Raw genomic sequence first — 21,887 nt, 5'->3', positions numbered from 1 at the left:
ACTTTGGATGGAGTCTGCTAGGTGTTGCTCATGGAGGCATTCTTGGGCCTAGCAGTCACTGGGACTTGAGAGCTGGGGGAGGACAGGTGTGCACCAATCAGGCACCCCCACCCCCAAAGGAGGAAACAGAGAGAGCCTGGCAGGCTGGACACCAGACAGAAGTCAACACACCAGCCCATCAAAATGAAAAATGAAGTGCCATGACACACACAGCAGCAGCAGCAGCAGCAGCAAAGGTGCAGCTTGGGGCTGCAAAGGAAAAAATAATCAGCACAGCACCCCAGTTATGAAAATCACAGGGGGCTGGATACAAGCAAGAAGAAAAAATCCAGAGAAGAAAAAATATTAAATGCAGCACCCAGTTAACATCACTGGGGCTGCTGGTACAATTTTTTAAAAATAGAAAAAATATATCAGCACAGCACCCCAGTTATTAAAGCCACTGGGGCTTGGCTACAAGCAAGAAAAGGCCCTTTATTCTAAGGGTGATTCAGTTTGAGCTCAAATAACTCAACTCTGCCCGATTTGAGCTCAAATCAGTTCAACTATAATTGATTTGCACATTTCTAATTAGCATTATACTACATAGCTGAAACATAGGTATTGTTAATTATTAGGTCAGATCATAGAATGTGCATGTCGTTATTGCATGTGGTCAGGCAAGTGAATAGAATATCATTCAACAAGTCCATTATCTTCAAACACCCAGAGCAGGACATTTCCTATTTATATCTTGCATTTGTAGGAGTCTGTACTCAGATTTAGTTTTCAAATGAGCACGCATACAATCATCCACACAAAAACATGTATATGTATACCTGTACACTTGTATGCACTGTCCAAATAGGACTTTCAGTAAACTTTTCCAGAAAAATCTATTGAGAATATATTTTGGTGTGTCATAAGCCTGCTACCTTGTAAATGTGAGACATTCAGAACTCAAATATATGCTATGCCATTCTGCTGCAAGTCTGCTGTTGTATAGACAGTCTATTTCTACTTCAGTAAGTTAATTATATGCTCATTTCTAGCAATACAACACATGGAAAAAAAGCCTTGTATTCATTATTGGAGGTCCTCTTCTGTGTCTACCGGCTTTTGGGTGACAACCAATGTGACAGCCAATGTGACAGCCAATGTGAGATTTTTCTTGGTTGTGGTGCCCCGCATACAGAATACTCACAGAAGCGTGCCTGGCACTAAGTTTAATGTGAAGACTTTATTTGCCCAGGTAATCCAGCACACAACGTAGGGCCAGTTCAAACAATATTGGCACAGCATATGTGTAGAGAGGTGGCACTGAGAGCACACCCATCAGGATATCCTCTTGGCACATCTCTTGATTGTGTGGGGACTGTTCATCCCAGTGGTCTCTTAACATGTGTATAACCTGTTCAAACAAGTATTTGTAGCACATGTAGAGGCAATATGGATGAACAGCCCTCATAAACAAATGATCAAGAGTCATTCTAAGAGAGCACCTCCCTCTTTCTTCAGGTGTGCTGGGCTGCTATCATCTGAACTGGCTCATAGTGAACTGGTGTCATTGAACTGGTATGACTGAACATTAAGAATATGACAAATACAAATAGAAAAAATATTTTTATACTGCTATTTTAGTATAAGTAGTATAAATTTTAGTATAAATAATAACATAAAATAATAAACTACTATTTTAGTTTTCTGCTTGATTTTACTGATTGGCTGCTGCTCCCTGCTATTTTTCTGAAATGGTTTTATCATTTTATTATTCTATAAACTGCCCTGGAAGCCTTCTGCTGAAGGATGGCTTATATGTTTTCGGAAGTAAAATAAATAAATATGTGTGGTGCAAAACATCTTTTAAGAAACGGTTGTGCTTTCTTTTTTGTTAATGTCAAAAGGCAAGCGTTTCAGGCGTATATCACATATATTATGACAGGATAGCTAGCTGTGACTAGGCACTCTATTAGTTGCTCATACAAATCACATGAATACAAGCCATATGTTAGCAGTAGAAGTATTTTTACCCAAGAGAAGTTCAGGTACATAGAGCATTTGAGACAATTGATGCAAGGACATCCCCTTTCTCCACAATGAAAGCTGGGGAAAGAATTTCAGCCACTCAGTTACTGCTATGCAGCTTTAAGCAAGCAGAGAAGGAATAATTACTCTGAGGAGTCAGTGGACTTATCATACCTTATAAAGACCAATTAACAGGACTTGACAACACTTCTGCAAGCTAAGTAAGTATTTTAAACCTTTTAAACAAATATGAAAAGAATAGTTGAGTAATTAGCTTGCAGACTCCAATGCTTAGAATACTTTAAGTTGAAATAAGTAGGAAATGTGGTGTTATTGGGAGAAAGCTGTAAAGGGAGTTATTTTAGGAAAGTTGTCTAGTCTTTTCTTCACAAGTTACATTCTTTTATAGTTTAAAAAAAACTATAATTGCTCTTGGGGAAAGCAGAAGACATTGCTTTCTGAACACACATTTCTAAGAATGAAACACATTTTTAAGGTATTGTGCTCATAAAAAATAAGTAGTATGAACACAACAAAAATGTACTTGAAAATGTGCTTTATATTGTTATATTCACCAGAAATCTAGGAATAGCTGTGGCTTCCCACTAAATCCTAGAACTACAGCTTAAGAGCAAATGCAAGTCTGCTTTGCCATGCAGTGTGTGAAGGAGCTCATATAATGGCTAAAATCCTAAATATAGTTATGTTATTGAGTAATCATTGTTATCAAGTAACTGTCGGATTTTGGTGTACATTCTTTGAACTTTTGCAGCAATTTTGTAGGTTGCAGCCATCAAAACAGCAATGACCATCTCAATTGGAGTTTTTCAGACATCTGTCTCAGCATTTTCTACTGCGTTTTGTTTTTGTCAGCTGAAAAAAATCTGAGCAGATGTGTAGTTCTAGGAAATGTAGTGAACTTTTTTTGAATAAGCAAAATAATCCTATTCTAGGCCTTTTAGACAGAAAAATATGATTATTTTTAGAACAGTTTTCTTTCAGAGTGATACTCACATTTTGGAGTGTTATTGTTGAGGCTAGTAAAATCAAATACTCTAGAATACAGAGATTTTAGCCTATCATCTTTGTCCCAAGGATTCAAGAGGTTTTGATGATGAAGAATCCCATGCCAAGTGTGCAGCTTTTCCATGCAGAAAAGCAGAAATATTTGGCTTTAGAAGAACATGAGTATTAAATTAAGGAACATAGTTGTCACACAGACACCTGGCAAAGTTCCCATATATAAATATGTAGGTCGCTATTACTTTAGAATTTGATGGAAATGGGTGGTTCATTTAACCCTACTAGTTTCTTTAAATATATGCTTAACTCTGTTAGTCCCCCCCCCTTATTCTTCTTGGTTAAGGGAACAACAGTATCTGAAGTTACATAAAGCTCTCCTTGTCAAGAATAAAGGCTCCCCCCATCTCTTACACTGGAGGAAAAGAAACAGAATTATATTGACATTAAAGAACACTGAACCATGCATCCATATGCTTCAAGACACTGAAATCTGAACAACTGGTGGTATATTCACTAGCTTGTCCTCTGCAGCTGCCAATCTAAGTTACAATCTTAAAACATTCCCTGTGTACTATGAAGAATTTCTCATTTTCTCCTCAAGAAAATGACTACCAGCTTGGGACTCCTTTTCTCCACAGTTTTCTCAACTTAACAAATACATCGATTCTACCTGAAAGACAACCAAGAGATGCGCAATTAGCTCAGGTAGAAATTGCTGTGCTAGGAATATTATTTTTGGCAGCATCTGTGGGCAACTGCATCCTCATACTACTGCTATGGAGGAGAAGAATGAAGCTGTCAAGAATGTATGTGTTCCTGCTTCACCTAAGCATTGCCGACCTGATGGTTGCATTCTTTCAAGTCCTTCCTCAGCTGTTTTGGAAAATTACAGATATCTTCATAGGTCCAGATATCCTATGCAGAACCATCAGTTATCTTCAGCTACTGAGCATGTTTGCCTCCACTTATATGATAGTAGTAATGGCAATGGACAGATTCCAAGCAGTGTGCTATCCGACAGCCCCTTTGCAAAAGAAAGGGGCTCTTTGGAATGCTTCCATCTGCATCAGCTGGTGTATCTCGTTGGTCTTTAGCATTCCCCAGGTATTTATCTTTCGGAAAACTGAAGTATCTCCAGGCATATTTGACTGCCAAGCAGAGTTCATTGAACCCTGGGGCACAAAAGTGTATGTGACTTGGATTTCTGTAGCTATTTTCTTCCTTCCTGCAGCTGTCCTCACCATATGCCATGTTAGGATCTGTAGAGCAATCCAAATGAATATGCATGTTAAAAGCTACAATGAATTTGAAGTAACAAATCAGAAGCAAATAACGCCATCGCATGCAAGCAATGCAAACTGTATGTCAAAGGCGATGATCAAGACTATAAAGATGACAGTGGTGATAGTTGTTGCCTATGTTTTCTGTTGGTCACCTTTCTTCATTGCACAGTTGTGGACTGCATGGCACCCCAGTGATGCTAGGACTGAAGGTAAAACAACCACTTTTCCCACAAATGATTTCATGACCAATAATCACAGTTACTCTCATATCAGGATAAATTTACATAATATTAAAATTGATTATTGATACATATGAGTTCAGAAAATGTTTGTGGAGTGATAAAACAATTTTTGGTTTGCATGACTGTGTAATCCATATGTTGTCTTTGGATCCGTCTACCTATGTGTAGACCTAATATATGGCTCAGAGTACAATTCTATATAAAGTTACTTGAGTGTAAGCTTCTAGTTTTATTGAACTCAGTGGGACTTACATTTGAGCAAACATGAAGTGCACATAATAAAAAGTTGTTAAATGACATTTTCCTGTTAGTAAGGAATATAGGAAATTAACGTGCTTATGATCAGGAGATGCTTGCGATTTCAATTTAAAAGTTCTTTTAAAGTGTCAAATATTTTCATAAAAATAACAAAACTGTTGTTTCCAATCCAGCATTATAACAACATTGTAATGTTTTTTATGTTGAACTACTTTTAAAGCACTGAAACATTTTCTTTAAAAATATCAAAATTCAAAATATCAAAATAAACTTAGGTTTAAAAATGTTGTTAAAAATACAGACTTGAAACATTTGTATAATTCTTCTATATTGTACTCTTTAATTATGTCTTTGCACCAGAGACATTTCACATACAGCATATATCAAAAGACACAATGATCTCACCAATGACCTGAGCCTAGAGAATTTAAAATAGATTTTGAAAATGTGATATGTAAAGACGTTTAGAAAAGTCTCCCTCACAAAACAAACAAAAACAGTAAAATGATAGGTTGGAAATTAATCGAATTGCTGAAGCTCAGTTCTTTCAATATATTTAGTTGACTTCTGTGAATGACGGCTACATTTCCTTTTTCTCTTTCAGGTCCAGTCATAGCCATTCTTATGCTCCTGGGAAATCTCAATAGCTGTGTTAATCCCTGGATTTATATGTACTTTTGTGGACAAATGCCATATTGTTCAGGGGGAAAAATGAACATGGCAACTCATGAAGAATCTACAATTACAGGCAGCATTAACTTAGGAGATAAAGAATCTGAAGACAATATCACATCTGTGTAACTATAGCATATATAGTATAGCTTGTTTATTTGTTGCATTCCAATTCTTTTGAAGGGTCCCCCCCCACAATTTGGAAGAATGCATGTACAGTGGAAAGGCAATTGTAAGTGTGTGTGCGTGCATGTGCGTGTATTCAGTATATATATATATTGAAGCAAATACTTACAAGGTTTCAAGCGTGTTAGCACAATGATGGAAATTTTGAGTATGGAGGCACCACATTTGAAACTGTGTTTTGTGTTGTTTTTGGATGTTTTGTGCTGCTGAGTTCTCCACAGACAAAGCACATCTCAAATGCATGGGTTTGCAAACTTTTCACAATAGCATGTTATCTTCAGGCATATCCAGTGAACATAACATAAAACCTCAAATCTTTGGACATACAGTAATAGCACTTATCCAAAGTGTTTTTACGGATTATACTAAGCATATATTTTAATATAATAGTATAGTAATGCTTGGCATTTTTATCATGTGCTCTAGCTGGGGTGGCCCTTCCATGAGGCAGTCACCTCAGGCAGCAGATTATTGGGGCCCCAGAAAGTTGACAAGTTGCCCCTCTGCCCCTTGCTTTTCAAAAATGGGGGATGTGGAGAAGGGGGAAAGGGTGCACACAAGGTGGATAGCATTCACCACCCTGCCTCAGGCGCACAGCATTCACCACCCTGCTTTGAGCTGCTCCTGCTTTAAAGTGTATAAAGCACACCACATGCATTGTCTCAGAAATGTTTATAACAATCCTTTGAGATGGTTCAATATCATTTATTATCCTCATTTGTAATGGGGGGACTGAGGCTGAGAGGTCAGCAGCTTATCTAAGCCCACTGAGTGAGTTCATGGCTGAGTGAGATTTGAACCATAATCTAGAGGTGTGCAGAACTGGTTTGACTGGTTCAAACTTGAAACAAACTGGCCTCAAAAAAAGGTGGTTGGTCCGAGTTCAAACTGAACCAGGCCCAGTCTGTTAAGTACCAGTTCGACCCGGTTCAACTATTTGAGGGGTGATGCTTGTAAAAGGAAATCCATTGATGGTAGGGGTGTACGCAGAACTGTTTTTGGCGGTTCAGTTTGAATTCAAACTGAATTTGATCCGAACTGCTGATCTGAGAACCAGTTCACTTGAACCAGCTGGCAGTCCAGTCCATTCAATCAAACTGGGTCAAACCGGTTCAACCTGGTTTGAAGGGCATTGATTGTAAAGTGGAATGTGATGAGGATTCCCCTTTAAAAGCAAAGGGGAATCCTGCCTTTTAAAAGGTTCTTAAGGGTGGTGCCAGTAGCACGGGCGGTAAGGTGCACTCTCGTCACCCCCAAATGCCCTTAGAAAACATTTAAAGGCAGGATTCCCCTTTGCTTTTAAAGGGGAATCCTCATCACATTCCGCTTTACAATCATCAACCTTCAAACTGGGTCAAACCAGTTTGACCAGTTCGATTGAATGGACCGGACCACCGGCTGGTTTGAGCGAACTGGTTCACAGATCAGCAGGTTGGATCAAATTCAGTTTGAATTCAAACTGAACTGTCAAAAACGGTTCTGCGTACACCCCTACCATAGACCATCTTGTTCATACCTGTTAAACACTATGCTACATTTTAGACTACAGTTTGTGACTTAAGGCGGAATTAACAAATGCAGGGTATTGAAAAGTGGCTCTCATGTCACTTGGGATTGTGCTCTAAGAAATAAGTGTATCACTGCAAAATGTCAGACTAGCACATTTTATAAGTAATGTCCAGAGAACTGAATTATGAGAAATGAAGCTGAGGAAAGGGGTATAAAAGGTTTTAAAAGGCAAGGGATCTAAAGTCTGGTTTTCATTACATTTTTTTAAAATCAAGACCTTCATAGATGAGGTCCACAGTAAATCCCCTTTTGTGTCGGAAGACCTGCTTTAGGATCAAGTGATTATTGTGAAGTTCATTGAACCTATTCAGCTGTAATGTACCTGGGCACAGTTTATAGGAAAAACTTCGTGCTCTCATTAGCCCTGCTTCCCACCATGATGCTCAGTATCCACGCCTCTGTGCTTTCCCTGAATACAGTGTGTGTATTCAATGCAGTGGCAAACTCTGTACTCAGGAAGAGTGATGAGAGGTAGTGGGAAGCATGGATACTGAGTTTGCTCAGTATGAGGAACCTGGGCTAGCCAGAGTGCTCACATTAAACCTATAGTCAGATATACTGCACTTTCAAGGTATACAACAGCTGAATTTTAAATTAGTTGAGCCAGTGTTCAAGAGTGCACAGATTTTGTAGCAATGCTGTAGAACAAATATACCGCACTAAGTTTTTAGAACAGCTGGTTAGCAACAGGGGTTAAGATAACTGGGCAACTGTCAAAGCTCAGAAGGGTCCTCAGAAGGGCCCACGGCTGATTCATGAGCCCACCTCTGTGCTCATAGCTTAGTGTGGTGGTGATGGAACAATTCTTTTGGAACTCTTGCACGAAGGAAGTGACCTTATGAAGCCTGCACCATCCTTGAGTTTTACCAACTGAAATATGTATGCATTGACTGGTATAGTTCATGCTTATCTTTGTTATATGAGTTACTGCAAAAGTAAGCTTTTTTGGTGATTTCTCATGTAAAAATCACCCAGCAAACATGGGATTTCTTCTAGGAGTGAAATTATATATGATTCATAGGACAGATCCTCTGACTATGGGTCTGGGTGAGAGTGATGTTTCAGTAGAAGAACTCGGAAACGAAAGACTGCTTCACACATCGAATAATTTTAATTGATATTTTACGGTCATGTTGTGCACTTACTAAATATAACATTTGAATACATACATATTGCAGTAAACTTGAGGTCGATTATTATTGCCTGCTGATCAATTCTGTTCTTAGGCAAATCACTGGAGGCCAGAGAATGTTTCTGAATGTGGTTTCATTCAGAGGTGCATTGAGGTAATTTTGGAGCCTGGACCTAAAGGCCTTTGGAGCCCCCCCCCCAACTGCCTGTTCCCTGTAAATTAAGCTTCATCATGCTTGGACAGGGGATCACACACCCCGGGACAGACTAAAGAGGATTTGGGGGGCACCCAGGAGCTGTGGGGCCCCTGAACTTCGGCCCAAAAGTCCAGGGGTAAGAGCACCTCTGGTTTCAATGGCTCTGGAACATCTTGAGAGGTGAACTCTTCAAGGATCTTGTAAGCTGTTTTGTATCATTCACTTGATAGGAAAGGTGGTGTGAGTCGGTCAGGTGTCTGACAGAAACAAACAGAATATTGCAGAGGCTGGAATGCTGGGCAGGAAGCAGAAGCACCTTGCAGTGCAGGGCTGCTCTCTGGGAATCAACATAAGCTTTTGAGAGTGTTCTGCTATTTCAGCTCCATCTAAGGCTCAGAGTGCACATCTGTGAATAAGCCAAATATTACAAAGGCACCATAAGCGTCCAGCAATCTTTCCTCCAAGGGAAGCTAGAATCCAAGAAGTGCTGCAACCCTGGAACCAGTAGGAGAAGTGGGAGTGGTCATGTAACAATATATTCTCTATAGGGTTGCCAACATTTCATTGCCAGAATGAAGGACACAAGTTCCAGAATGAGGGACACCAGTTTGTGGGGGCTGACTGGTGGGGATGGGGACGGGTCTGGGAAGTATATGCAGTGGTAATCAAGAGCCTGAGTATCATTGCATATATGTAGTTAAATTATATCCTATTGAATAAAGGAGGGACAAAGGCTGTCCCTATAGGGACCAACATTTCATCCCTGAAATGAGGAACATCCTACATACTGAGGGACAGTTGGCAACCCTAACTCTCCACCATGAGGCAAACTGAGGCAATAGTCTCAGGCAATGAGAGCACCACAGGGCAGGAAGTGAGGACGTCCCTGCCGCAAGGACATTACCACACCTTCCTGTTGCCTACCCACTGCAGCAGCCCTGTTATGCCTGGCTTGCTCTTTTCCCTTTGCTGCCTCTTGTCCTGGCTTTTCCTCCTCTTTGTTTTCTTCCCTCCTCCCCTAAGAGCCTGCAGACGATGCCCCTCATCTTACGTCCCTCAGTGGCCTCCCTTATCCAGGGTGCACTCTGCCTGCCAACTCACATGCCACCCCTGCTCTTACGTAGCAGTATGCAGCTGGGTGCTTTGCCAGCTTGGAGTCCGTCTGTCATCACCACTCCCTTGCCTGTCCCTCTGTTGCTTGCTGCAACTTGTCTCTCCATCTCCACTTGGTCTCCTCCATTCAAGCATCTCATAGGAGGCCCAAGGAAACAAAAAGAAAAGGAAGAAGAGACCTTTCCTTGGAGCTCTTGTGGGATGCCCACACAGCTCTCCGGATGATGTTAAAGAGCATTTCCAAGGGAAGAAGTGATTGGCTAAAATTGGAGCCCCTCCTGTACAGCCTGAGTCTGGATTACTAAAAACTGCAGAGATGCTTCGCACTTAGCACCTCTGCATGGTGAGTGAGGATGTCGGCCAGAGAGCAAATGGTTTGCTATTAGAAAATGCTAAAATCAGACTATCAAATTGCTCACACAGCATATACATGAGCTACAGAGACATATGACAATGCTCAGTACTCAAGCCCTGCTAAAAATCCTACAAAGCTTCAGTTCACTCAGACAACCACTGTGTCTCATTCCATGTGTCTTGTAAAACTTCCAGTTCTTTTTATTTATTTGTGCAAGAAGACAAGGGGGAAAATCTATTGATTCCAGCTGTGGATTAAAATTCACAAAGCATTGTTCTTGTCTACCTTCTTCTCTGCAAGGCAAAGCAACTTTATTTATGAGAGACTGATTTACAGCATTTTGCCAAGTAAGTTAAACTAAACATATGCACCTGGATCCAAAGATCCTGCTGCAAGGCATTTAATCCTATGCAGGAGGGGTCACTAATTTCCCCATTTGCAGCCCATTCCCACCCATCCCCCAGCCAAAATTGTGTCCAATTTTTGGAATGAGATCTTTATATTCAAGCTATTGCCAGTGCTGAAAATGATCATTTTTGAATTACTGATAGATGACTCAGACGACAGCCAGTATGTATAACTATAAATCAAAACAGAAGTGTAATCATGACATAGAATTCTGTTCTGCCATAATGATAGCTATTGAAACACAACAAAAGACTACAGCTGAACTGAATTTGCCATGATTTATGGAAACTATTTTTTTTAGCAAAGAAATTCTAAATTCCCCACCCTCCAATCCATTGTCAAACTCTCAACATAAAATTAAAAGGTTGCATAATGGCAAGCAGTCCTTAAAACACTTGTAAGCTTAATTTTATGGCATACATGTTCACTCATTTCAGAATCAATATCTGCCAGATATATACATCCTTTTCTATTCTGTGACTCTCATAATGTTTTCCTTTTTTGGTAATTGAGGTACATATTGTTTAAGAAATCTAATTAAAAATACAATAAAACTACAAAGCTCTGTCCAGCAAAACTAAGTTGGACTGAGTTGAACAACCAGATGAACAAGCATTTTATGCCTCACAATAACCCTTTGAGGTAGGTTAGCCTGAGAGGAGTGGGGAGGGAGAGGGAGAAGATGGCCAGAGAGACAGAGAGAATGGTGGTCTTCCCAGGGTTAGTGAGTTTCATAGCAGACACATATTTTATATTGGTGATCACCCAAAGTAGTCATAATTCTAATAAGCTGTTTTGTCATATTAAACCTTTTTGTATTAATTTCCAGCCCAGAGCAGAGAAGGTAGTTATAAACATGTGGCTGAAATGAAGTAGTTCCCGTTACCTTTTTTATGCTGTAAACTGCCTAGAGACTTTGATAGTGGGCGGTATACAAATTTATTAAATAAATGAATAAATATGTAGTTAATACTTCTACAGAGACTTTGAGAAAAAATGAATAACAAAAGGCTATATTTTGTTATATAAACTCTCTCTCTCTCTCTCTCTCTCTCTCTCTCTCTCTCCATATATGGCTATATATAAAAGGCTATATATTGAACCTACAAAAGCAATTCTAGAATTCTAGCAGTTATAGAATTCTAGAATAGTGGGAAGAATGGGAATAAATGATGGTACTGACAAAGTGCAGCTTTCTGTGAGATTAGGGAAACTTGCAAGGAGGGCTTATGAGGCATAAGGTTCTGGCTACAAGTTAGCATAGCCACCCTGGCCTCTGTTACCAGAGAGTTACTACCACTATCCAGAATTATACACTTAAATTCCACGTTTTCTGGTAAAATTGCTTGACCTTTAAAGCAATAGAATGGGAACCAGCAAGAGCCTGCATTATGAGATGAAGGGGTTTACTCCCAAGATTATAGTGATAAAGGCCAGAAAAGTAATTTGATGTTGGTGATTCATAGAAAACATGTCTGAGAAACAGAACGTAAGCGAATCCACTAGGAATTTAGTAATGGAAAAACATGGATTCAGAGAGGTACAAATATTGCAATTACTTCTATCCCCTACTGTCCAAGATCTAAGGAAAGCAAAAAGATAATCATTCTGCGGCCAAGCGAACAAAAACAGGTTTAAAATGAACACACAGAATAACCTAGTCAACAAATTTTGTATGTAATTAAGCTTCTAATGCAAAAGATAAAAATCTAATTATACATAGGAAGATATTCTGCAGAACAATGGGGTTTGTTTCCAAAAAGTAGGGATGAATGTTACACATTCCAAATGTATTCTATCTGAATGTTGCTCCTGCTTTTTATTTTTGAATGATTTTGTAAAATAATTAAAAATTATTTTAAAATGAAAATTGTTAAAATTATTGTTGTTAGAAGCCATTCACTTTTTTTTTACCTCTATGTCTGTGACCTGCTGTCAGGAATTGCCCCCTCTGGGACATTCCTCATATTCCTGCCCAAGGCCTCAGTGGTAGAGAGAGGCTTTTTCATCACCCAAATCCTCCTCCTGTTGGGCACATTTCCTCTGACTTCCCTGGATTAGGTGCCAGCCATTCCTTGCCTCCCTCTTCCTCTTTGGTCTTACCATCACATAACTATTAATAGTCCATGTTAAATAGCCCTTCCCTCTATTCTGCGCTCTCATGAGGCTACCCCAGATCAGCCCCACCTGCAGTGCGGTGTGCTCCATATTCTGTGCTCTAGCAGAACTCTACCTTCTGTGCTGTAATGGGCATACACTGTGGTTTCAGCATAATTCCCTGGTTAGCTTGATGGTTGCTGTCAGTCACTCATACAGCATCATAGGAAATGTCTCTAGGAGTGAAGTGGGGCAGAGACAGTGAGTCAGCAGCAGCTTCAGTGTTAGCTGGGAGGAATGGTATAGTTGGTCACTGGAACTCCCAACACTTGCCATCTACTGAAATGCAAATGTGGTGCTTGTCCATATTCCACAACTGAAACTGACTATGGGTCTTTGGATGAAAAGACAGTAAACTTGATAGCTCCAGCTTTTGCCTAGAGAGAATTCTGCAGTTCATCATAGTGACATGCATGCAAGCCTTCTGGCAGTGCAATCATAATCCGGTCTTACAATTATTTTATCATTCCAAGTTTAAGATCCACTTGGTGTGTGATTCATAACCAAGATATTGAATTCAGGTGTAAAGATTGATGCAGCATTTGTTTCTTGGCTAGCCTGTATCTAGTGGTGATAAAAGAAGTGAACTGATCCTTACAAATTGTCGGGATTTAGTCCCCTCCTCCCTGAGACAGGGAGGTATATCCAGGCAGCCGGTAGAGTGCTGAGATAAGCTGGGGGCTCCAGAAGCCAGGACAGCCCCAGCAATTACCTCTCAAAAGCCAGCGAGGATTTAGAGAGGTGTGCAACAACTGCTGGGGGATGGGCTGGTGTTGCCCAGAGGCAGCAGATTGGTGGAGAGGGAATAGCCAGGAGAGCAGCTCCACAGCTGCAAGCAGCTGGAGGAATGATAAGGCAGGGGGTGGAGTTGGGGAATGAGCCCCATTTGGAGGCCAGGTATTGGGTGTCCAGGACACGTGCTTGGCCAGGGAAGATGGAGCCGGCCGAAGGCAGGGAGGAGTGTCCAAGATGCAGGAATTTATTTAAGGCACAGGCTGCCGGGGATGAGCAGATCAGTCAGGGTGAGGTTTGTGGGTCTGACAGTCTCCCAGACAGGAGCTCAGGCTTTTGGCTCCCACTGATAGGTGAAGGAGGGGAGTGAATAAATTTCCTTCCTTCCCCAACTCTGAGGCAATGTCCAGACCTATAATTCACTGCGAGCGAGCAGAAAGGTCACTTTGGAAAATTCCTCCTCCCAAAATCTCGACACAAATAAAGTGCTAGTAAATATTAGCAGCTTGACTGCAATTCTGTTGTGCCCTTGGAACACTGTCTGCCATGCATCTTATCTTAAAAGCTTGGACTGAAGCTCCTTCTACTATGTTGAAACTTATGTTTACATTAGAGTGACCCAGTTGTAAAGGACCAAGGAAACTAGTCCTTCAACCATTGTGCAGAAGAGCCAAACTAGATGTGACAGTAATCGAATTGCTTGGGCTGGTGTTTATTGTTTAACTTGTCAATAGCAGCTGTAGGGACACCGAGATCTGTTTCAGGACTGCAACACTGTGGGGAAGAGGACTGGACCCTTTGGCCTTGCCAAATACATGATTAATGCAGTGTCTAGTTTGGCCCTTAGTGGGGGCAGGTTTTGCAACTCCTGTATGACAAGACATTTGCTGAAATTTATTCTTCTACATAGTTTCTAAAGGTACAAGTGTTCTGGTCTGCTTGGCCGAGCTACACTATATACATGCAGTCAGAATACTAGTTTCATAATTTTAACTTTATTACTTATCTGATGTGTGGGGATTATAGTTTGGTGGTAGAGTACCTACTTTGTATGCAGAAGAATTAGGACGTAGTGTGAAGATGTCCAGATTACTTCCCAGACATCTCCAGTTGAAGAATTTCAGGTTGTAGGCATGCCCAGTGATCGGATAGTCAGGGGCCCATGATCTGGTATGGGTTTGATCACGGATACCAGGTGATGTCATCTATGTGTGCACATTCAGATATGTTGACAAGGTTAGGAGACTGTAAAGCTCTGACGTTCAGTTGCCTTGGTAACCGCTAGAGAGCAATACAAAAAAGGAGGCAAGGAGCAATTGCTAGTGGATTTACATCCATTATTAGTGTGTGATGTAATATATTCTATAGTACATATAGACAAATACGATGTGCCTATAGCATATGGATACAATTAGGTTAGCTTAAAAACAAACAAACTAGGGATGAGTTAGTCGTCAGTCCTCCATTCAAGAATTTCAATTCATTTGCAACAATACTTGCCTGAGATTTACTACCAGATCTTATTTTTATCTGCAATGATTTTCCTGAGTCACTCTAGATACCTTTGGAATACAAAACTATGCCAAAAGTGCATCTATCTTGAGTGATTGTAATTGGTATGTCCAAGTTCATCACTAATGAAGCTTGAATTCTGTAATTCAAAGTAGTCAACTAAACACCAAACTGCAAAATGAGCATATTCCTATTCAATTAAAGTCACAATGAGAAGCTTGAGAGAGAGAATGAGTTCCGTAGGCAAAACCAATTGACTGACTTGAAACACTGACTGCTTTTTTTCTATACAAAACAACAGGAGAAACACTTAATACTCTTACAAATGATCATTTGAATAATTCTGAACAGTTTATATGCAAATATGCTTCAGAAAACAAATGTTAAGTGCGAAACAGCATCCTCCTTACTCACAAATGTAGTATTGCATTTATCTGTTCATGTAACTAGTGGCAATGTTTACCAAATTTGAAGCTCAACAATCTGGCACCAATATTAGGACAAAGGCACACGGTGTGTTGAAAATGATCAAGGAAGCAAGTAATCTGTCCCAAGGGTTTCTGTGGGTGGATAGAAGCATGTGTGTGGGATTCTTTGAGATTAGCTAACTGCAGAATCATTTAACTTGTTTTCACTCAAGGCACAAATGACCAGGCTTAAACTATCATACTTCAAACACATTATATGCAAAACCCCAGCTCCCTTGAGAAGTCTATAATGCTGGGAAAAGTTGAAGGAAAGAGAAGAAGAGGACGACCAGCAGCAAGGTGGATGGACTTGATTACGACAGCAATGAATGCACCACCTTGGACCTTAAAGACCAAGTTGAAGACATATAATCCTGGAGAGAATCTATCTATGTGGTTGCAAAGAGTCAACACCGACTGCCAGCACTCAATCAATCAATCAATCAATCTGCTGTAAACTATTTTGAAGACCAGTTTTCTGTGTGGAAGAATCCAACCATTTAATCCCCCACCCCCACACACGACAGGTGATCAAGGCATGAGATGTATTTGAGCATCAATTTCCTATATGCCTTCACTAATTCGATACTGGTTGTGTACTTCTAGTTCTACAGCCAAAGTGGGCAAAAGTGTTCTTGCCGAAGGTGCTATATTTTCTAGTGATTAGCATACTTTGCTGCCTTTTTCAGTACCTCAGATCATCTGATCGATATAGTGGAAGTGGCAGAGAGATCCCCTCCATTCCCTGGGTGCATGGAACCTTAGTGTCTTAGTTGTACTTCCTCAACCTGCTGTACAGACTCCTGCATAAGAAAAGTAGACAAGAATTGCACTTCTAAATGTAGATAGAATTTTCCCACAAATACAGGGATATCTATATGAGCATGTGGAAATAGGTCAGTTCTGAGGATATGTTTGTTGTCCCATTTTGCTCAAACCAGCCCTCAATGTGCAAATTAAATAGTATGCAGATTGTGACAGCAAGAGAGTGAGTTGGTTGTGGGGCGGGGGGAGAGATGTGCACACATAATAATAATAATAATAATAATAATAATAATAATAATAATAATAATTTGATTTCTATACCGCTCTTCCAAAAATGGCTGAGGGCGGTTTACAAAGAGAAATAACAAACAAATAAGATGGCTCCCTGTCCCCAAAGGGTTCACATTCTAAAAAGAAACTTAAGACACACACCAGCAACAGTCACTGGAAGTACTGTGCTGGGGGTGGATAGGGCCAGTTACTCTCCCCCTGCTAAATAAAGAGAATCACCACGGTAAAAGATGCCTCTTGGCCCAGTTAGCATACTCTTCCCTCATGTGATGCAGAGGTGCTAGCAGATATATTGCATGAACTCAAGGGTTGAGCTATAATAGGGCAGTGGGTTCAAAGAACCTGAGCCACCCAGCTCCTGGGGGCCACCTGACTCACCCCTCCCCCTGAGTTTCAGCCAGCCTTCATTTCCTAGCTGTGTTCATTGCTGGGTATGCATTTTGTTTGTTCTCTCCCTTGCTCTCTCCTTGCTCTCTCCCTTGTTCTCTCCCTTGCAAAACACACACAGCAATGAACATGGCTGGGAAATGAACTCCAGAGGGCTCACACAGCCCTTCCAGGTCTCTGGCCATGCCATCTTGTGTGTGATGTCACATGAGAGGAGGCATGTACAGAGCTCCGGAGAGCCTGCATGAGCTTTCTGGAGCTCATTCTCAGCTGGTGTTTGATTGCTGGATGCATGTATTTTGATGAAGGAATTCTGGATTCATTTAATGAGCAGAGGCCATCACCGTCCATCAGGTTCAAGCTTTTATTGATCACGGCATGCCAGGTGTCTCTCTTCCAAGAGCACATACTCAGGCTTTTGGCAAGAGCCTTTTATATTGTTTACATACAGGCTATGGGATTGAGTACAGAGCCTATCAGAGGCCAAGATTTCATGGTATACACCAATCATACCAGTATAAGCAGAATAAAGCTTAGCCACTGGTAGACAAGGTGAACCAATTACAAGGTAGAAACCAGCAATAACGCACCAATCAGCTTTAGCTGTGCTTATCCCTAGTCAGGCAGGGCAAAATATGGTTAACAGGTGCTTATCTCTAGTCAGGTGGGGCAAAGTATTGTTTCCAGGAAAAGGGGACCTGTAACAGCAGGGTGCGAAAATGCGTGACCTTTAGGGATTATGTAGGTGACTCAACTAGGTGAAAGGGGATAGTGGAATTTTCCTTTTATTTCCTTTTATTTCCCTTGAGCTCATGTATCCCACAACCAAATGGCAGCTGGAAATTAGCTCCAGAGAGCTTGTGTGGGCCCTCTGGGGTTCTGGCCATGCCCCTGCATGTGACATCACATGTAGGGGCATCACTAGCATTCATGCACTGCATGTGCACACACGCGCATGTGCGTGCACGCACACACACACACACACACATCCAGCAGGGTTGCAGGTGAAAACATGGTCCCCCTCCCCTAGCCTGGATGGCTTTAAAAAGAGCTTGGAGAAATTAATTGACAGGTCTACCAATGGCTACTTGTCTAGTAGTTATAGGCCACCTGCAGCCTCAGAGGCACAATACCTCTAAATACCAGTTGTAGGGGAGCAAAAGCAAAAGAGAGAGGGCATGCCTTCACTTCTTGCCTGTGGACTTCTCAGAGGCATCTGGTGGGCCACTGGGTGAAACAGGATGCTGGACTAGATAGGTCCTGGACCTGTTCCAGCAGGGCTGATATGTTATGTCCCCTAGCCGCTGCATGAACTGGAACAAAGAGCCCTTCTTTTAATGAGAGAAGTCAAGTAGCCTGCCACGCTGTTCAGAAGACTGGTAATGGAAGGAAACATTGTCTTCACTGTGTCTGGTACAGAGATAGGGGTTGTCCTGAGATTGTGTTTTGGATTGTCCAGAGATAGGGGGAGACTCTAAGGTGGTCATTCCAGTGGTGGTGGCAGCTTATACACACACATACATACCTTGGGGAGCAGTGTTGCACACCCCAGGGACAGGTGTTGACAGGGAGAGGTGTTGCTGGGGTACATGTCCCTGCTGCTTGCTTGCTTGTGTGGAGCAACCAAGCTGGGTGGCATCTGCCGTCCAGCCTACATGTGTGTTTCCATGTCCTCACACTTTCATGAGAGAGCAATCCTTGGGACAAGGGGCATCATCACACTTTATTAGAGATTCTGCCTGATCCCCGTGTACCCCAGGATGGCTTTTCACTTGAGTAGTCTCCATGGTGTCTCCATGGCCTCTCACTCTCACGAGAGAGCAGTCCATTCCAGAGCAGCACCACCACCACCACCACACAGGAAGCATCTCTCCATTAACTGGAGGCAATGCTGCTCCTGCTGGATGGTTCTTCTCAGGAGTAATGCCATAGAGTGTCTGCTTGCATCCAAGGGGAAGGGGCGGAGCCCACCTTCCCCAACTTTATTGTACCAACAATAGAGCTGAGCCATTTAAGAATTCCTGGATTGTGCTGCCTCTTAAACCTGACCTCGGGTATTGCTGCTCTGCCATATATTACCTTTGCAGTGATCTCATTGGGTTGCCTGGTTTATGATGCCACTGTGACTGCATGTGCTTGTGAACATACTTTTAATTGATTCATTTTCGCAAAATACATAGTGTGCCCTTCTTGCCATCCCATTAGGGGTGTGCACAAACCATGAAACATGGTTCGGTTTGAATTCAAATTGCATTGCATTGCTCTGAACCAGTTTGGTCAAACAGACTGTCTGGTCTGGTCTGTTTGATCAAACTGGTTTGGTGGTTTGGGCAGCCAGGGCCAATATACTGGTAAAGGGGAATCCGGTGAGGGGGCGGGGGACTCTGCTAAAAGTCGCAGGTGGCTGAGTAGGGGCAGCAAAAGTGGTAATAAGCTCCTTACCCGGCCAGCACAGCTGTCGGCACTGCCGCTTGTCATCCTGCCACAACCCCAAGCACTCTCCCCCCTTGTTTACCAAGCTGCTGGCTCAGTGGTGGCTTCGTAAAGGAGGGGGGAGCACACTTGGGGCCATGCTAGAAGGGCAAGTGGCAGCACCCATAGCCATGCCAGCTGGGTAAGGAACTTTTTACCTCCTGCTTCTCCTGCCCGGCTGCCCCTTACCATTGTGGAACTGGCTTGTCCAACCTGGGCCTGGGTTGGTTCAGTCTGCGATCGAACCTACAAACTGCCTGGTTCAAGGTGAACCAGTTCAGCAACAAAATGTCCATGCATACTCCAACATCCAATCCCCTTTATCTTGATTTCCAGAAATGGGGGGGGGGGAGCAAGGGACACAGTGGGAAGCGGGCATCCCCATGTGACATTTCTGTTTGACAGGCTTAGAAGCTTGGGATGAGATGTTGCAGTGCCCCTGTTGCCAGGCAATGGCTTGAGTACCTCAGACAGGGGGCAGAACAAGTGCTCAGAGAGGTGGCCATCAAGAAATGTGGCAGTCATTGAGTGGGCATGTTCCTGTGTGGGTCTGGGCTGCCCTCTCTATGATTTCAGTTCCCTGCCCTCTCTATGATTTCAGTTCCCTGCCCTCTCTATGATTTCAGTTCCACAAAACCACTGTTATGGTGGTGTCTGCATTTGGACATAATGCTGCTGCCCTGAAACTTCAGGTTGGATGCAGTGAAACTCACTACAAAGCGAAGGTTCAAATAGGAGTTTGGCAAGGGAAGCTGCAGGATGCTTTGGACGCAAAACCATGGTTTCACTTGTTTGGACGTAAAAGAATTCCAACCTCTGTCCCGTTTAACTTCAGTTGTTCATTACGTGTGAATTGGGCCAATACTGAGCTAGATGGACCTATGGTCTGACTTTGGTATAAGACACCTTCCTATATTCCAATGAAGAAGATATTCCACATTTCAACAAAGTTTAGAAAACACTTCGGATAGTAAACGAAATGAGAAGATAATTTCCCTTCCTAAAGGGGCTCGTAGTTTTAAAAGAAAGTTACACAAAATACATTAGTAACAGCTGCTAAGACTGCTAAGCTGTGAAATCAGTACAGTTGCTCTCTCCCTGCTAAATATAAGACAATTGCTAGTTTAAAATATGCCTCTTTTCCCACTTTGCACGAGTGGTAGCTTATAACTTTGTTGATTAAACAAACAGATTTAAAAAATGATCCACCTTGAGACATTAAAATAATAATCTCTCCCCTCTTTTTTAGACACAGTAAGCAGTACAGTAAAGATCTCTCTCTTTATGCAATATTTACATTTTCTTCCCAACAGACAGGCAAATGTCTGTCTCCCTTTATTTAGAAGAAAGCTGAATGGGGGGAGCAGAAATGCCAAAAAGCTTTACAACCATGGATTTAAAAACAACCACACTAAGCAGTTTAACACCAAGGATTTTCAAAAGAAGCTTAACTGCTACTGCCCTAGAGATACAAGGCCAGGTACTAAATGCAAACTAACAATATCAAAGTAATCAGGAAAAATAATCCAAGAGAATGAACTGAAGATGTAAAATATCCAAGATTTCATCCTTTTAAAAAATAAAATAAAAATTCAGTTTGATTTATTTGCTGAAGTGCATCGTTCTGCACATCAAGTCTGTTTGACAAATCTTGTCCTAAAGGCACCTATTGTGACACTCTTATGTAGCAAGTGTGCTAGCAAACGATAATGATAAGCTTCAAACTGAAATGAATTTTACTTGGCCAAGGCCATGATCCTGGGGGCTGATTTCCTACAGAAGAGGGAAATGCAGACTCTGAAAAAAATTATCTTTCAGCATTTTGTGCTTGCCATAATGCACAAAGAAACTCATGGGTCCATTAGCTCCAGATATCATCTGAGGGATCACCCACAATGTCTCAAGCAGAGTAAGGAAGACTGCTTCCTAGGTCGGGGTTGGAGTATCCCTGAAACCTTCTGACCTGGGTAGAACTGGACCATTGCCAACCTTCTCGAATGTTAGGTCACTTTTTTCCACATTATCGGTGAGTACAATGTCTCAGTTTTCAAAATCAAAAGCTGGTTGGATTCATTTCTAATTAAATGCAGAGTTCAACCATCCTTACCTTCTTGTGTGCCAGATTTGAGAACTCTCAGGTTAGTTGGGGGCTTGGGGTGATTTTTTTCCATTCCCCATAGACTTTTATGGGGATTTTTGCTGATTTTACCAGCCCTGATTTTACTGACCACGACCTTCTGAAGGGTCCAAAGGGACGCGAACCAACATCTGTGATTCTGGATTTGAACTGATCCAATCTGAATATGGTATATGGCACTAATTGCAATCTCACGCTCTCTTGATGCTATAGAAGTGGATACCTATAAACTATTATCTCTGAAAATACCAGGATTCTGGGTTGTCTAAATAGATTAGCAGCAGGTTCAGACAACCTGAAAAAGATACTTTTTGCATAATAGACAATCAATGGAATTAATTGCAGAAATTGTGGTGACATTTGTTCCCAAATGTCATTAAAACCAATTGTAGAATGATCTATGGCTAGCAGTAATGATAGCCGACCGTCCCAATTGTTGGAAGCTCCCTGTTGTTGTGGTGGAACTTCATCCAGTAAATTCTGACACAGGTCATGTAGGCCTGACATGTTTGTTGGACTCAACAAA

General features: G+C 41.7%; 1 protein-coding gene and 1 long non-coding RNA gene across 2 annotated transcripts in view; one reads left to right on the top strand and one right to left on the bottom strand.

Annotated features, from left to right (window-relative positions):
• Positions 1-551: 551 nt before the first annotated feature.
• The window catches only part of LOC128328457 (uncharacterized), a 29,867-nt gene continuing 8,531 nt past the window's right edge, over positions 552-21,887 (bottom strand). Inside the window, exons 2-4 of the long non-coding RNA XR_008309233.1 lie at positions 16,002-16,112; positions 14,377-14,611; positions 552-4,286 (exon numbers count right to left, since the gene is read on the bottom strand). This is a non-coding gene — a long non-coding RNA (uncharacterized LOC128328457). The remainder of the gene's footprint in view (positions 4,287-14,376; positions 14,612-16,001; positions 16,113-21,887) is intronic.
• On the top strand, positions 3,601-6,735 carry LOC128328456 (mesotocin receptor-like). The gene is made up of 2 exons (XM_053258472.1): positions 3,601-4,519; positions 5,415-6,735. The coding sequence occupies exons 1-2, from the start codon at positions 3,601-3,603 to the stop codon at positions 5,609-5,611; spliced, it is 1,116 nt and encodes a 371-aa protein (XP_053114447.1). The 3' UTR covers positions 5,612-6,735.

Source organism: Hemicordylus capensis, chromosome 5 (genome assembly GCF_027244095.1).
Source record: "Hemicordylus capensis ecotype Gifberg chromosome 5, rHemCap1.1.pri, whole genome shotgun sequence".
NCBI classification, from domain to species: domain Eukaryota; kingdom Metazoa; phylum Chordata; class Lepidosauria; order Squamata; family Cordylidae; genus Hemicordylus; species Hemicordylus capensis.
This window is presented reverse-complemented; position numbering and strand designations above follow the sequence as displayed.

What these genes read in the sequence shown, in the direction of transcription:
- LOC128328456 (XM_053258472.1), top strand. Translation starts at nt 3,601, where the DNA reads ATGAAGAATTTCTCATTTTCTCCTCAAGAAAATGACTACCAGCTTGGG. An exon ending in CAGTGATGCTAGGACTGAAG is followed by an intron (nt 4,520 to 5,414) that starts GTAAAACAACCA and finishes TTTCTCTTTCAG; the next exon opens with GTCCAGTCATAGCCATTCTT.